Source organism: Phascolarctos cinereus, unplaced genomic scaffold, assembly GCF_003287225.1.
Source record: "Phascolarctos cinereus isolate Bilbo 61053 unplaced genomic scaffold, phaCin_HiC Scaffold_3;HRSCAF=262, whole genome shotgun sequence".
Classification (NCBI taxonomy): domain Eukaryota; kingdom Metazoa; phylum Chordata; class Mammalia; order Diprotodontia; family Phascolarctidae; genus Phascolarctos; species Phascolarctos cinereus.
The window spans coordinates 132,952,410-132,967,906 of NW_027555736.1; the positions used below are offsets into that span (position 1 = coordinate 132,952,410).

The 15,497-nt window shown below is 34.2% G+C and overlaps 1 protein-coding gene and 1 pseudogene across 12 annotated transcripts in view; one reads left to right on the forward strand and one right to left on the reverse strand.

Annotated features, from left to right (window-relative positions):
- Nucleotides 1-15,497, forward strand: part of MEF2A (myocyte enhancer factor 2A) — a 222,333-nt gene that overhangs the window by 88,272 nt on the left and 118,564 nt on the right. For 11 of the 12 annotated variants that reach the window (XM_020963908.2, XM_020963922.2, XM_020963930.2 and 8 more), the window contains one exon: nt 9,649-9,848. The exons of the other annotated variant lie outside the window; for it this stretch is intronic. In XM_020963908.2, the coding sequence (XP_020819567.1) occupies nt 9,795-9,848 (54 nt within the window). In that variant the 5' untranslated portion in view covers nt 9,649-9,794. The remainder of the gene's footprint in view (nt 1-9,648; nt 9,849-15,497) is intronic. 12 annotated transcript variants of the gene reach the window in all.
- On the reverse strand, nt 10,714-11,501 carry LOC110192673 (large ribosomal subunit protein uL30 pseudogene; annotated as a pseudogene).

Below are 15,497 nucleotides of genomic sequence, written 5' to 3' on the forward strand. Positions count from 1 at the left end.
TCTGTAAACCAAGCTCTTATTTCAACAGACTCCCATTGTACTTGCTTGAATTTTATCATCATGTATTTTTATCTCACTTTTCATTTTATATTTTGGAGAAATAATAGGTCAGTTTTCTTTTGGAAAGTGTGTAAAGGTGTATGCTAGATGATAGTTCATTTAGGATGATTTGGAGCTGGTTAAATGGCCAGACTTAAAAAATATTCACAAATGATTTGATGTCATCTCTGAAAATTTTCAGTGGAATTCCCCAGAGAACTATACTTGGCTGTGTGCATCTTAATATTTTTATCAATTATTTGTATAAAGGGATTGGTGTTTGCTTATTAAATATGCAAATGACAAAACTGGGAGGGAAAGCTGACATGCTGCGTGACAGAATTAAGATGGCAAACAGATTTTGACAAGTTAGAACACTGAGCTGAATCTAATATGAAATCTAAAAGGAATATTTGCAAAGTTATACACTTGAGTTAAAAAAAAATCAGTTTCACAAATACAAGATTGGAGAGGCACAGATAGCAATATGTCTGAAAGAGGATCTTGGTGTTTTAGTGGACTGCAGACTCATCATGAAACAGTAGTGTTACGTGGCAGGCATGATAGCTAATGTGATGTTGGACTGTATTGAGAAGCATAGTGTTCAGGAATACATCTGGACTTTATGCTCAGCTCTTGGCACTACATTGTAGGAAGAACATTGAATAGAGTCCAGAGGAGGGCAGTCACAGTTGTGAAGGGTCTTGAATCCCTGCCACATGAGAATCTGTTGAGGATTTGGGCTTGTTTAGCTTAGAAAAGGAAATACTCAGGGGGTACATGATAGCTGTCTTAAAGTCTTTGGAGGATTGTTTTGTGGAAGAGAACCAAGAGCAACAGGTAAAAATAGCAAAGAGGCAAATTAAGATTTGATATCAGGAAATCTTTCTAAAAATTAGAACTGGCTGTAAGAACAGTGGACTGCTATAGGAGATAATGGATTTCTCCTCTTTGCAAGTCTTCAGACAGAAACTGGAGGACCATTTGTTGGGCATTTTATAATAGGCATTCTTTTTGGGGTGGTATAGATAATACTCTATGTCTGTCTCTTGAATTTTGTGATTCCATATCCTTTCTTTTCTTCATTTATTCCATTCTCTGTCATCTAGTTGGCCTGGAACAAATACTAATTTCTTATTTAAGAAGCCTTGTCTTCTAGCTTCCTCGCTGTTTGTATGTGTGTTGTCTTTTGAATTATTTTGTGAAGCTTACTGAGCAGAACCCTCATTATCTTGGTTCTGACATGGCACATATTGCTGATGTTCAGTAAAAAAAAACAACTTGATGTTGAAATTACATTAACTCTCCTTTAAATAATGTACACTTATACGCTGAATATGATTTCACCTTATATGTCTTTAGATGTTTTATTGTCCTTTAACGATATAGGAGAATAGTAGTTTCAAGACCCTTTAATATAAAGTACATGAAAAAACTTTATTAGAATTTGTCTAAATTTGACTTTGACCTGTACTTTTATTTTTGTCTTGTATGAGTTTTAATATTAGAAATTAAAGTTAATTTAAAACTCATATATATGTATATATGTGTATACACACATATGTGTATTGGGTATTGAACCAACAATTCATTGTTCTTTGCTTTGACTTGGTGTCATTCTTGACTCCTCACATTTATAGTCAGTGGCCAAATATAGGCAGCTCCAAAAGTCTTCATGCAGTCTACTCCTTTGTAAAGCTATTAAAGCTTAAAACTGCATGGAGACTTTTGGAAATCCTTTATTATTTCTATCTCTATGACATTTCTTGCTTATATTCCTTTCTCTGTATTCATAGCCCCCACTCTAGTTTAGGCCCTTATCACCTTCTCCTAGACTGTTAGAATATTCTCATGTTTGAACATCTTGCCTTTGTCAATCCCACATATAGCCACCAAATTGATTTTCCTAAAATATAGTTCTGATCATATCACCCATTCCTACTTAACATATTTCAGGGGTTTATTGTTTCCCCAAAGTATAAAACATAAACTCCCCAGTTGGATGTTCAAAACCTCTTTACAACATACCCCTTCTTACTTTCATAGCCTTCTTGCATTTTATTCCCGTCCTCGGATTCTGATTCAGTTCTTCTAGTTTGTTCTTTTTTCTGCACACAGAAGTCCAGTTCTCATCTCTGCATCTTTGCATTGGCTGACTGACTGGGACCATCTTTGGTTTTCAGAAAGATTCATCTTTCCTTCCTGGTCTCTTAGCTTGCTAGTACACTCCTTCTCAAAACTATCCTTTATTCATTTTGTATATATTTGTTATTCTCCACGTTGGAATATAAATTCCCTGTAGTCAGGGAACTGCTTCACTTCTATATCTTCATATATGCCAAGCTTACTTAGCATAGTGCATGCTTATTGATGGGTTGAATAATTATATGTGATTTTTTTTTATTATTTCTTTAAGCATCCAATGTGATTTTGTGAAAATTATAGTTCTTTTTTTTTGGTCATTTAAAATTCTTAACAAGAAAGATAACTTTGATTATAGAGAAATATAAAATTAAAATTTTTATGAGATTCTGCTACCTCTTTGTCTTTTTAAGCTGCATCAGCATCAGAATGACTTGGCTATATCTTTAGTACCGGTTGAATAGATTTATGAGATGTATTCTTTGCCTAATTGCCTCTTGCTGTCTGTCCTTATTAATTGTGAGGGAGGGGGTGTGTGATAGTTGCACTATTTTCTACATCTCACTCAAAGATGGTGATAGGCAGCTCAGAATATGCCAGAGTCAATTTCTTTTTTTGTTTGTTTTGTTTGTTTTTAGGCAATTGGGGTTAAGTGACTTGCCAGGGTCACACAGCTAGTAAGTGTCAAGTGTTTGGTCTGAGGCTGCATTTGAGCTCAGGTCCTCCTGATTTCAGGGCTGGTGCTCTATCCACTGCGCCACCTCGCTGCCCCTAGAGTCAATTTCAATCAGCCTGTTAAGTCTCTGTGTTAAGAAAATTTGCAAACCTTAATTTTTAGCAGTTTTATGGTATAGTAATACTTTTAGTTTTGTTAATTGAGTAATTCTCTAATGTTAGTACCTGTTATGTGAGTTCATATTTTGAATTTTTCTATAAATTGAAGGGTAAGAAATGGGGTAGGCTGTTACAGATTAAATGTTAAGTTTAGAATTTGTTGCCTAAGTTTATTTTTACAAGTAATAGAGATATGATATTTGAATGCTTTGAAAAACTTGCATAGGTAACTTTGTAAAAGACTATCTCTGATTTTCCTATAAAAATATAGATCTTTTTATTTATTTTTTTTATCCCTTCTTGTAAGTAGATAAAACATCCTTGAGAATACAGATTTACCAAACAGAGAGAAAAAAATAGTTTTTATAATTTGCTTGTGAGTGGATGTGTGAAAACTTGCAAGTGACTGTAGGGAGTAAGACCTTGAGAATTTCTCAGCAGTTCATTGGAGTAAGTATACTTGTGAAATGAAGGCCTTCTAGGAATATAATAAATTACTTTTCGGTGAGAGGGTATTGAAAATAGAATACTTGGATGAAAATACTGAAACTATTCTGTAATCATATCAAGGTTTTATTGTTTACAAAATGTTATCTTTTAAGGGAACATTCAGGTACCCATGTCCTTGGCATCTCATATGTGACATGAAATGTGCTTTTTTTTTTTTTGATTTGCAAAATTGAAATATGAGGTTCATAATATACATCAGAGCTACCGAAGTACTAGAAATAAGCAGAATACAAGATTATTCCTTTTCTTTTGCAAATATATATTTATAATATACTCCAGGAGTTTGTTGTGTTTTTGCAAATATATATTTATAATAATTTTATTTCTCCTTGATACAGAAAATTAAATATATTTACTAAATATGCTTGGTAATTTTAGAAGCTAACTTTTTTGAATGTCTGCAAATATATGAGTCATGGTGCTATGCTCTTAGAGACTAAAAACAACAAAGTTATAATATGATCGCTTTAGGTGATTACATTATAATTAGTACATTCTAGCCTCTGGCATTAACTTCTGGATAACTTTTTCCTCAGCCATTCAGCAAATATTTGCTGAATGATGCTACTGTGAACCAGGTACCATGCTAACACTAGTATTACAAAAGCAAAAATGTAATACTTCTTCTCAAGGAGATTAAATTCTGTTGAGAAGAAATAAAATGAACATAGATAAACAACTTCAAAATATATGTAAAGCAGATATCTGGTAGTAATAGTATAACAACTGAGGGACGAGTACAAGCTTTCTTTTGATGTCACCTGAACTGAGTCCTTCTGGGAAGGGTTTCTAAGAGGATGGGGTGAAGAGGGAGTAAATTCAAGGTATGGGAGATAGCCTGTTCAAAGACACAGAGATATAAGGTAGAATAGCAAGCATCTCAGTTTGAATGAATGTAATCTATACTAAGTCTGGAAATGTAGGCTGCAGTTGGATTTCAGAAGAGCGCTGATCCTGAAGTCAGGAAGACCTGAGCTCAAATCCGGCCTCAGACCAAACACTTGACACTTACTAGCTGTACGACCCTGGGCAAGCCACTTAACCTCAATTGCCAAAAAAAAAAAGAAAAAAAAAGGCCAGTCCTCTAGTAGAAGGTGGTATGTGAACTTAAGTCTTGAAGCAAGCTAGAGAAGCTAGGATGTAGAGATGAGGAGTGATATTACAGGCATGGGAGCAGCCAGGGCAACTGCGTGAAGTCTGGAAATTGAATGTTATTTGGAAGGATTGTCAAGTTGACCTGTGTAAGCTGGATTGTAGAGTGTATGGAGGAGGGATTAAAATGTAAGAAGTCTGAGAAAGGAAGGGGCCAAGTTGTGAAGCACCTTACGTGCTAGAAAAAGGACTTTATATTTGATTCTGTAAGTCATTGGGAGCCCCTGGAGTTCATTGAATAGGGTTTGACATGGTCAGACCAATGTTTTAGGAAAATCATAGTAGCAGTTGAGTGGTGGAAAGATTGGAGTGGGGAAAACACTTGAGGCTGGGAGACCAATTAGAAGGCTTTTGAAATGGCATAGACTAGAGATAAACAAGATTTGAACTAGGGTTGTAGCTGTTGGCATGGAAAAAAAAGGAAAGTTATGAAAGTAGAAATGACAACATTTGGCAGTGGATTAGATATGTGGGTTGACTATCAATAATGAGTCAAGAATGACATTAAGATATCAAACCTGAGTGACTGAATATGTCATTCTAGAAATCTGCATAAAGTTGATCTTTGAACATTTGTGAGCTGATGGGATCATTAAACACAATTGTACAAAGGAGAAAAGGGAAGAGGGCTTAGGTTACAGCTTTGGGGGACAAACAAAGTACCTGGGATTATGTAGTCAGGATTCTATAATCTATATCTTAAGAATTCTTTGGGTTGCTAGTTTTAAAAGTTTTCTTTTGATGATTTTGATTGTTATGTTTCTTTTTGGTTGTTTTTAGAATTCAAATGCATTATTGTTTCTACTATACCATGCTGCCTTGAGTCAGATTTGACCAAATTCCATGTGGCAAAACTTGTACTAGTTTAATTTTTGAATTTCTCCTGTCTTTTCTCAATTCTTTTGAAAATGAGCATTTTCCTATATCTGCTTAACATTATAAAGGGAGCAAAGTCAAGAAAATATAACTTTAATTTGCATTTCTGTAATCAGTAGTGATTTAGAACATGACTATAGATAGCTTTAGTTTCTTCCTTTGAAAACTGCCTGTTCTTATCCTTTAACCATTTATTAATTGGGGAATGACTTGTATTCTTTTTTTAAAATTTAATTTATTTTGAATTATCAACAGCCACTTCCATAAGCTTTTGAGTTTAAAATTTTTCTTTTCCTCCCTCCCCAAGACAGCACACAATCTGATATAGACTATACATATATGTTCCTATTCAACATATGTTCACATTAATGATGTTGTAAGGAAGAATTAGAACCAATAGGAGGAACCACCAGAAAGAGGAAACAAAACACAACAGAAGAAAAAAAATAGCAAATACTATTCTTCTATCTGCATTCAAACTCTATAGTTCTTTCTTTGGATGTGGATAACATTTTCTATCACGAGGCTTTTGGAGATATCTTAGATCCTTGTATTGCTGAGAAAGATTAAGTCTGTCAATATTAGTCATCACACAATGTGGCTGTTACTGTGTACAATGTTCTCCTGGTTCTGCTCACTTCACTCAGCATCAATCCATACAAGTCTTTCCAGGTTTTTCTGAAGTCAGCCTGTTCATCATTTCTTATAGCAATAGTATTCCATTACATTCCTATATCACAACTTGTTCAGCCATTCCCCAGCTGATGGGCAACCTCTCAACTTCCCATTCTTTGCCACCACAAATGAGCTGCTATAAATATTTTTTGTACATGTGGGGTCCTTTTCCCATTTGAATGATCTCTCTGGGATATAGCCCTAGAAGTGCTATTGCTGGGTCAAAGGGGATGCACAATTTTATAACCCTTTGGGCATAGTTCCAAATTGCTCTCCAAAATGGTTGGATCATTTCACAACTCCACCAACAATGCATTAGTGTTCCAATTTTCTCACATCTTCTCCAACATTTATCATTTCCCTGTTTTGTCATGTTGGTCAATCTGATAGGTGTGATGTGGTGCCTCAGAATTGTTTTGATTTGCATTTCTCTAATCAATAGTGATTTAGGGCATTTTTTCATATGACTATAGATGGCTTTAATTTCTTCATCTGAGAACTGCCTGTTCATGTCCTTTGACCATTTATCAATTGGGGAATGACTTGTATTCTTATAAATTTGACTTAATTCTCTCTACGTTTTAGAAATGAGGCCCTTATCAGAGACACTGGTTGTAAAAATTCTTTCTCAGTTTTCTGCTTCCCTCCTAATCTTGGATGCATTGGCTTTGTTTGTGCAAAACCTTTTCAATTTAATGTAATCAAAATTATCCATTTTGTATTTCATAATGTTCTCTCTATCTCTTGTTTGGTCATAAATTCTTCTCTTCATAAATCTGAAAGGTAAGCTATTCCTTGTTTGCTCTTCTAGTTTGCTTATAGTATCAGACTTTATATGTAAATTGTGTACCCATTTTGGATTTATCTTGGTATAGGGTATAAGATGTTGGTCTATGCCCAGTTTCTGCTATACCTTTTTCCAGTTTTCCAAGCAGTTTTTGTTAAATAGTGATTTCTAATCTCAGAAGCTAGAGTCTTTGGATTTATCAAATAGTATATTAGTATAGTCATTGACTTTTGTGTCTTGCATACCTAACCTATTCCACTGATCCACCACTCTATTTCTTAGCCAGTACCTAGTAGTTTTGATGATTGCTGCTTCATAATGCAGTTTAAGATCTGGTATGGCTAGGCCTTGTATTTCTTTTCATTAACTCCCTTGATATTCTGGACTTTTTGTTCTTCCAGATGAATTTTGTTACTGTTTTTTCTAGCTCTATAAAATAATTTTTGGTAGTTTGATTGTTATGGTGCTGAATAAGTAAATTAATTTAGGTAGAATTGTCATTTTTATTATATTAGTTTGGTCTACCCATGAGCAACTGACCATATCACACCTATCAGCTTGGCTAACATGACAAAATAGGACAATGATAAATGTTGGAGAAGATGTGAGAAAATTGGAACACTTATACATTGTTGGTAGAGTTGTGAAAGGATCCGACCATTTTGGAGAGCAATTTGGAACTATGCCCAAAGGACTATAAAATTGTGCATCCCCTTTGACCCAGCAATAGCGCTTCTAGGGCTATATCCCAGAGAGATCATACAAATGGGAAAAGGACCCACATGTACAAAAAATATTTATAGCAGCTCTTTTTGTGGTGGCCAAGAATTGGAAATTGAGAAGATGTCCATCAATTGGGGAATGGCTGAACAAGTTGTGATATATGAATGTAATGGAATACTGTTATGCTGTAAGAGATGATGAGCAGGCTGACTTCAAAAAACCTGAAAAGACTTACATGAACTGTTGCAGAGTGAAATGAGCAGAACCAGGAGAACATTTTACACAGTAACAGCCACATTATGTGATAACTGACTTTGGTAGACTAGGTTTTTTATAGCAATGCAAGAATCTTAAGAAAACTAAAACTAAGAAAACAATAGAAATTGCTGTCCACATCCAGAGAAAGAACTGTGGAGTCTGAATGCAGATGGAAGCAAACTATTTGCTTTCCTTTTCCTTTGTTGTTTTGTTTTATTGCTTCATTCTTATGGTTCTTCCCATTAGTTCTAATTGGTTTTTATGTCATGACTAATGGTACAGTATGTTTGATATGAATATAAATAGATCCTATATCAGGTTACACGCCCTCTGGGGCAGGACAAAGAAGTGGGAGGGAGAGCAAATTAAAAACTAAAAATATTATGGAAGTGAATGTTGCAAACTAAAAATAAAATATCAAGGCAAAAAAAGAAAATATAACTTTATTTTTCATAATATAAGTTAAGTGTTGCACTGTCTTTGCATCATTCATTTCTAAGGAATGGGGGGAAAAGTACCTTCCTTTCTTCCTCCTCCCCATTTAACAGATGCTATCACCACAACTTATGACTTATAGCATTCTTGTAGTAATTCCTCATCACTTCTGTATAATAAGGAGAGAGATATGTTTAATTATCTCTTTTTAAGTACTTTTCTTGGTTTTTTAACTTAAAGTTTGACTTTTTTTTAGTACTCTTTTCCTTCATATTGTTGTAGTTATGTATTTTATTTTTTGGTTCTGTTTATTTTGTTCTTTATCAGATCTTCACATGTTTATCTGAATTCCTCAGATAATTTCTAATTCCACAATAATGTCCCTATTACGTTCAAATAACTAGCTTTCTTTGTCCATTCTCCTATTGATGGGCACTTTTTTTTGTTACCACAAAATGTGGTGCTACAAATATTTTAGTGAATACTATATTTTTGTTTTTATTTTTGATGTTGTTGGGGTGCGTGATATAAGCCCACTAGTGGAATTGCTGGGCCAAAGAGTATAGACAGCTTAGTAAATTTTCTTGCATAATTACAAATTGGTATGTAACTGCAGTTGAACCAACTGCTATTTCATCATTGTATTAGAGTGTCTGTCTTTCACAGCCATTCTGTCTTAATAAAATCTTGGTGGGTCTTTCATGAAATCTTTACTTCTTATAAGCTGGCAAAATACAATACATATGTGTGTATGTAAGTCTAAATTATATTAAGGTAGAAAATGAGAAATATAAACACAGTGTCCTAGGAACATTTGTGAGAAGGAGCAATCATGTAATTTTCTTTAGAAAGTTAAGTCTAGTGAACACTTTGGATTTGTCATATTTTCAGGATAAACTATTTTCTGTTTCCATTAAAGATGGAATTAGAGTTACTGAATTTCCAAAATGGTAGAAGAGAGTTAAGTTTGACAAGAAAAATTTTCCCAGAATAAGATCATCTGGGAAGCCAAAGGATTTACTTCTAGAGGTCTATTCCATAATGTTGACTTACATTTTGGTAGTTATTATACAGTACCAACAACTTTAGAAGAACCAGTTATATGTATTGGTTACGTATTGCATAAAAAAACAATTTTGGAATTCCTGGAGACAGAAATTAATCTTGAAGTATTGTCTACTTTCTGTAATTTATGTCATAAATTCTATTTCTTTTAGATCTTAAAAAAATAGTTTCAGAAGCAGCCTTTGGACTGGAACCTGAGACAGGAGAAGCTGTGTACCATGCATTAGGATACTGAAGAGAAATAATTCTAGAATTAAATAGTTGTTTGGATTGTAAAGAAGAAAAGGAGAGTGCAAAAATGGGGCGGAAGAAAATACAGATTACTCGGATTATGGATGAAAGGAACAGACAGGTAAATAAGACGGTTGCTTAATTATTTAATTAAAAGCTTTTATTGTAACATAATTATTTTATCTTACATTAAAATTTTATTTTAGCTGTGAATTCTCGGGGATTTTTTCACCCACGTGTAAATTAAAAACTTCCCAAGTATTATGAATTTTTGAAAGTAAGACTGAATGTGTCTTTAACAATAAAAAAAAAACACCTTTTGCTTCTTTTTATTCTGTATTAGATGTTTTCAGTTTGAAGGTGTTACAGAGCTCAGTTTTATTTTGTCTTTTAAACAAATCGTCTATTAAAAGACTACCTTTTATATAAGTCCTTGCCCTGTAGTCTCTAATGCCTCTGCCCAGCTACCCTGTATTTATTTTATAATTACATATGTAATATACACATGATACATACATACGTCTCTTCTAATAGAATGTAAGCTCTTGAGGGCAAGGACTGTCCCATCCCCTATTCTTAGAGCATAGTAGATACTTAAAAACACCTACTTATGATTGATTGAAGAACTCACTTTTCAGTGGAAAAGCAAGTATATCTTTTTAGGCTTGCTCACATTAAATATGATGATGCTTGATTTATCTTCTATTATTATGCAATGAAGCTTTTTACATGTTAGTTTTCTAGATAATGTAAGTTTATCCTTCAAGCACCAAAACCGTTTTTAATTTGGATACCTGTCTTTATAAAATTATTCACTCTTTTGTCCTGTTAAAAAAACCAAAGTGCTGAAATTAATTTCCTCTTTTCTTGATGACTGTCACCATTACAAACATTAGTTTTTGTGCTTTATATGTCCTCAAGGGTAATATCAAGATGTTTAAGACTGATTGCCTTTATAAATAACCTCAAGTGATACCACCTTTTTTTTTTTTTGGTCACAGGCATTTTTATTAACAGACCATTAGAAAAATAATCGTGGTAGAGACCTTTAGTTCATTCTTCTAATAAGCCTGTTGATCTGGTCTTTCCTGTTACCAGCATCTCCACCTTTCACAAAATGTGTAACCTTCTTCTTCATTCCACCTCGTGGAGAACATAATTTGAAGGGCCACAGGAAGTTGTTGGCAGCTTTGAAGTGCTTGCCAACAGTGTAGATCTCATGGATCTAGTCCTCCATGCAGATAATTCCATATTTACCAAGAGATTTTGCAGTAAGGGCATTATCCGTCAGGGCAATTCTCTGTTTCTTGATCTTGCCATAACCACGTTTGTAAATCAGGTCATTCACAGACTTCAGGTTTGGGTAACCCCATGCAATGTATGGTTCCACAATCCGCAGCATGTTAATGGAAGCCTTGTTAAGCTTAACAAAAGTGCCATTGAAGATCTGGCAAAGATGAAGAAGCTGCAAAGCTTTTCGGACCTGGGCTAACACCATTGATACCTCTGATTCTGATCACAAAAGCTAACTTGGGTTCAGCAGGTACATAGTAGTTTCCAGTTCTGCGTGCCATTCTAGCCAGCCGGATTTCATTTTTGTACATCTGTCTGTACTCTTTATGGTAGGCTTTAGCTTTTTCATAGATAACTTTCCTTCGTATTTTACGAAGCTTTTTTACAGCCATCTTCTTCTTTAGGTGTTTGGCCTTCAGTATTGCAAAAGCCTTTCACTTTTTGAAAAGGGATTCTGGAACAGATGGTAGTTTCTTCTTTTCTTCTATGCCTGCCATGATTCCAGCTGGAAAAAGAGCTGATACCACCTTTTTTAAAGCTCACTTTTTAATTTCTTTTTTTTTTAATATTTTTTTAACCACTGGTAGCCATAATCTTTAATTTTTTGCTACAGTTGGTGTTGTTTCAATATTAGCAGGTCCTGCCTTCCAGTTTTGAGATAGCAATCTGCTATGAGCTGGGAAAACATAGCCAAATTTGTTAGTATCTAAAGTAAATAGGCCATAGGTAAGGATTTAAGTGAGTTAGACCTTTATTATTAACATGCATGAGCTTTAGTACTTGTACCTTATATTCTTTCTTTTGGATTTTTGTGTATTTTTTGGCTCTCCAACTATTTTTTTTGTATTTGAGGTTGCAAAGTAAATGACTTCTAAAAAGTCAAATGCTTTATTAAAATTACTAAGAAAGAATTCTCTGTTTATTGAATCACAATAGGGGTATTATAGCGTCATTACTTTTAGTTACACAACAGCTATACTTCGGGTAAATAAGAACAAAAGATCAGAAATTTTGCAGCAAAGGAACAGAGGTATTGGCAGTGCAGTGGCTAGAGTGCCAGCTCTAGAGTAGGAAAGATTCATTTTCCTGAATTCAAATCCAACTTCAGACATTTCTGAACTGTGTGACCCTGGACAAGTCACTTAACCCTATTTGCCTGAGTTGCTTCATCTGTAAAATGAGTTAGAGGAGAAAATGGTGAACCACACCAGTATCTTTGCCAAGAAAACCCTAACAGAGATCATAAAGAGTTGGACACGACTGAAAAATGACTAAACAACAACAGAAGCTATTACTGTTGACTAATAGTTATTCAGAACTGATGCCATCCAGCATTCTCTTACACGGTAATAGTTTCTAAGAATATAGTTGTGATAGAAGAGAAAGAAGAAATTTAGGGGTCATATAGGTTTTAGAACTGAAAAAGGAATCTGAAAGATCATCTAGTTAAAGGGTTCTTAACTCTGGTCTGTGAACTTTTAAAAAATATTTTGGTAACAGTTTCAATATCATTGGTTTCCTTTGTAATCCTACATATTTTATTTTATGAATTTAAAAACATTTTCCTAAGAAAGGGTCTATAGACTTTATCAGACTGTCAGAGGGGCCCATGATGCAAAAAAGGTTAAGAACCCTTGGTCTGGTCCACCTCTCTCATTTTATAGATGGAGAAAAAAAAACTTCAGAGAAGTAAGTTGACTGGTAGTAAATAGTAGAATTTAATGACCCTGTTTATATCCAAATCTAGTATTCTTTCTACTAAACTATGGTTCTCAAAGTATAATGTGTAGACCTTTGAGGGTCTCAGACCCTTTCAGGGGATCCACAAGCTCAAAACTATTTTTGTAATAATACTTAAGATATTATTGGCTACTAAAATTACTTTTCCTCTTTCCAACTACACATCTGTGAAAACTGTCTTCCTTTAAGCGAGACATTAAAGAGACTTGTATGAATTTTTTTTCTTTTGAAAAATATAGTAAGTTTTTATTAAAATGTTATTTATTAACGTGCAATGAATGGGTATATTATTGTTGTTTAAAGAAACTGTTTAAAATTTTTATCTGTTCTAATTTCCAACATGGTAAATATCTATAATCCACGTGAACAAAAGATCTTTGGAGTGCTCAATAATTTTTGAGTGGAAAGGGTTCTTGAGACCAAAAAGTTTGAGAACTGCTATACTTAAAAGACCACCACGCCTTAATCAATAGAACACTGGACTTAAACTCAGGAAGACCTGGATTCAAATCCTTCTACCAGATACTTAATAAATCTGTGATCCTGAACAAATTGTGTAATCTCTTTGCCTCAGTTTACACATCTGTTAAATGAGAAGGATGGACCTTTTGTAGTCCCTTCAAGTTCTAAATTTCTAATTCTTTTCCATTTCCAAATACTATCATCTTTCCTCCGTACTATACTTCTATAGTGGTCAAAATTTTTGAGGGGGGTATTGAGTGAATATGAGATATGACCTAATGTAATCTTTGAGGAAGATGTATCAGGCAGCAGAATGTAAGGGTTGATTGGAGTTAGGAAAAATTTGAAGCCACTCAGGAAACAATTTTAGTAGTCTGTGTTAAAAATATTTTTATTTTCAGTTTTTCAGAGACTGGTGTATTTTATTTCTCACAACCATACACCAGTAAAATATTGATGTTAAAAAGATGGGCTTTGGTTTCTGAAATTTGAGAATCATTAAAGGAGTTCTTCAGTTTTCTGAAAACTATCCAGCTCACTGTCTTCTTCCTATTTAACTCTGGCTCAGCTTGTTGACCATTTGTATTAACTGTGTCAGATATGAGTTCAAAATTATAAATATGTATGTTTGTATGTATATACATATATAAATGTATGTTCGTGTCTGTGTACATATATACATCTATGTATCTATCAATCAATATCTCTTTCTCTTTGTCAGTGGACAAAGGATGGGTTGTCTATCCAGCTGCCTGTCAGGCAATAAACAGTATAGGCAATAAACATTCTTTATTCATTTGAGCTTTTTTCTGTGGGTAATGGGGTCAGACTCTTGAGTCATCAGGGATTTCTTCTAAGGACCTTGAAGTATTCTAGTAGTATTGCTGTGTGGTCACAAGACATGAAAGATAAGTGTTTTTTGAACTGATAATAGGATGTGATAGTTTGTTTTCAAGTGCCAGCTATACTCTAGTGTGAGAATTACTTGGGAGAAGCACTAGTTTTGATAAGATTACATTTTGTGACAGCAGTGGTCATAACCTGTGTGCTTTTTCTGACACTTGGCTAACTCAAAATGCCTGACCTTTACCAGATGAAACTTGATTGAGCTGGTTTCCCCACTGTTAATTAGTTCTGTATCATATGAGTGCTGGATTTCATAACTTTTGTTGTGTTTTAAATTCTGTAATATTAAAGAGTACATCTTCCCAAAAAAGTACAAAAGTTAGAGCTCTTCAGGAGCACATTTCAACTGTATATATGGCAGCAGCTGTTTGTGTTAGGGAGTTCAAGCATTTCAAAGATCTTTTAAGCCCATAGTGAAAGATCTGTTAAACCACAGTGCAAAGGAGAGTGTGGTTCACCAGCAAGAACTGACAAGCTACATCCCGCAAAACAGCCTAATTAATCCTCAGAAAACAAACCTGGAAGCTTGAAAAGGGTGTTAGTGATTACAGTGCAGCATAGGCTTCTTGCAGTTGCAAGAGTATTGACAAGAATAGTCAATAAATAATTGCTTATTTGCTGTGAGAAAAAAATTGCTCATCATGAGCAAAACAAGACCAAATTAGAGTGGTAAAAGATGGTTAAAAGTAATATATGTTAACTGTAACTGTTTTCAGAGGAAGCTAAATTTGCCCTGTAAGATTTGACCATCTTCATGACACCATAAAACGTTGACTCCAAAAAATTCTTGGGGAGATATTTTTCTTTCTGATGGGTCTGGAAATCCTGTCTCCGTTGAAGAAGGATATAATCTAATGAATATATTGATGTACTGAGACACAGAATTGGTCTATAATTATAGAAGTTCTTAAATATAGATAGATTATTGCACTGTCATAAAATGTTAAAAATGTATCTGAGAAGTACATTACAGATTAATTAGTTCACCTCCTTATTTTATATATGAGGAAAGTGAGATCCAGAAAGTGAAGGTTCAAGCTTTCATGGAGAATAAGTGACAGAGTGAGGACTACAAATCCAGAGCTCTTTCCATTTTAGCGGATAATCAAAATCCTCTGTTTGTTGTAATTTTTTTTTTGGTTACGTTTTAAGTTCTAAACTGTTTTCCTTGCTTCCTCCTCACCCTGCACTAGAAAAGGCCAGCATTTGACACAGATGGGTAAATATATATAAAACCATACTATGCGTGCTTCTATTTATTCTTTCTCTGGAGGAGGATAGCACCTTCCTTTATAGGTTCTTTGTAGTTGATTTGAATATTTGTAATACTCAATAATTTGATTGTTCACAATTATTCTTCGAACAGTTA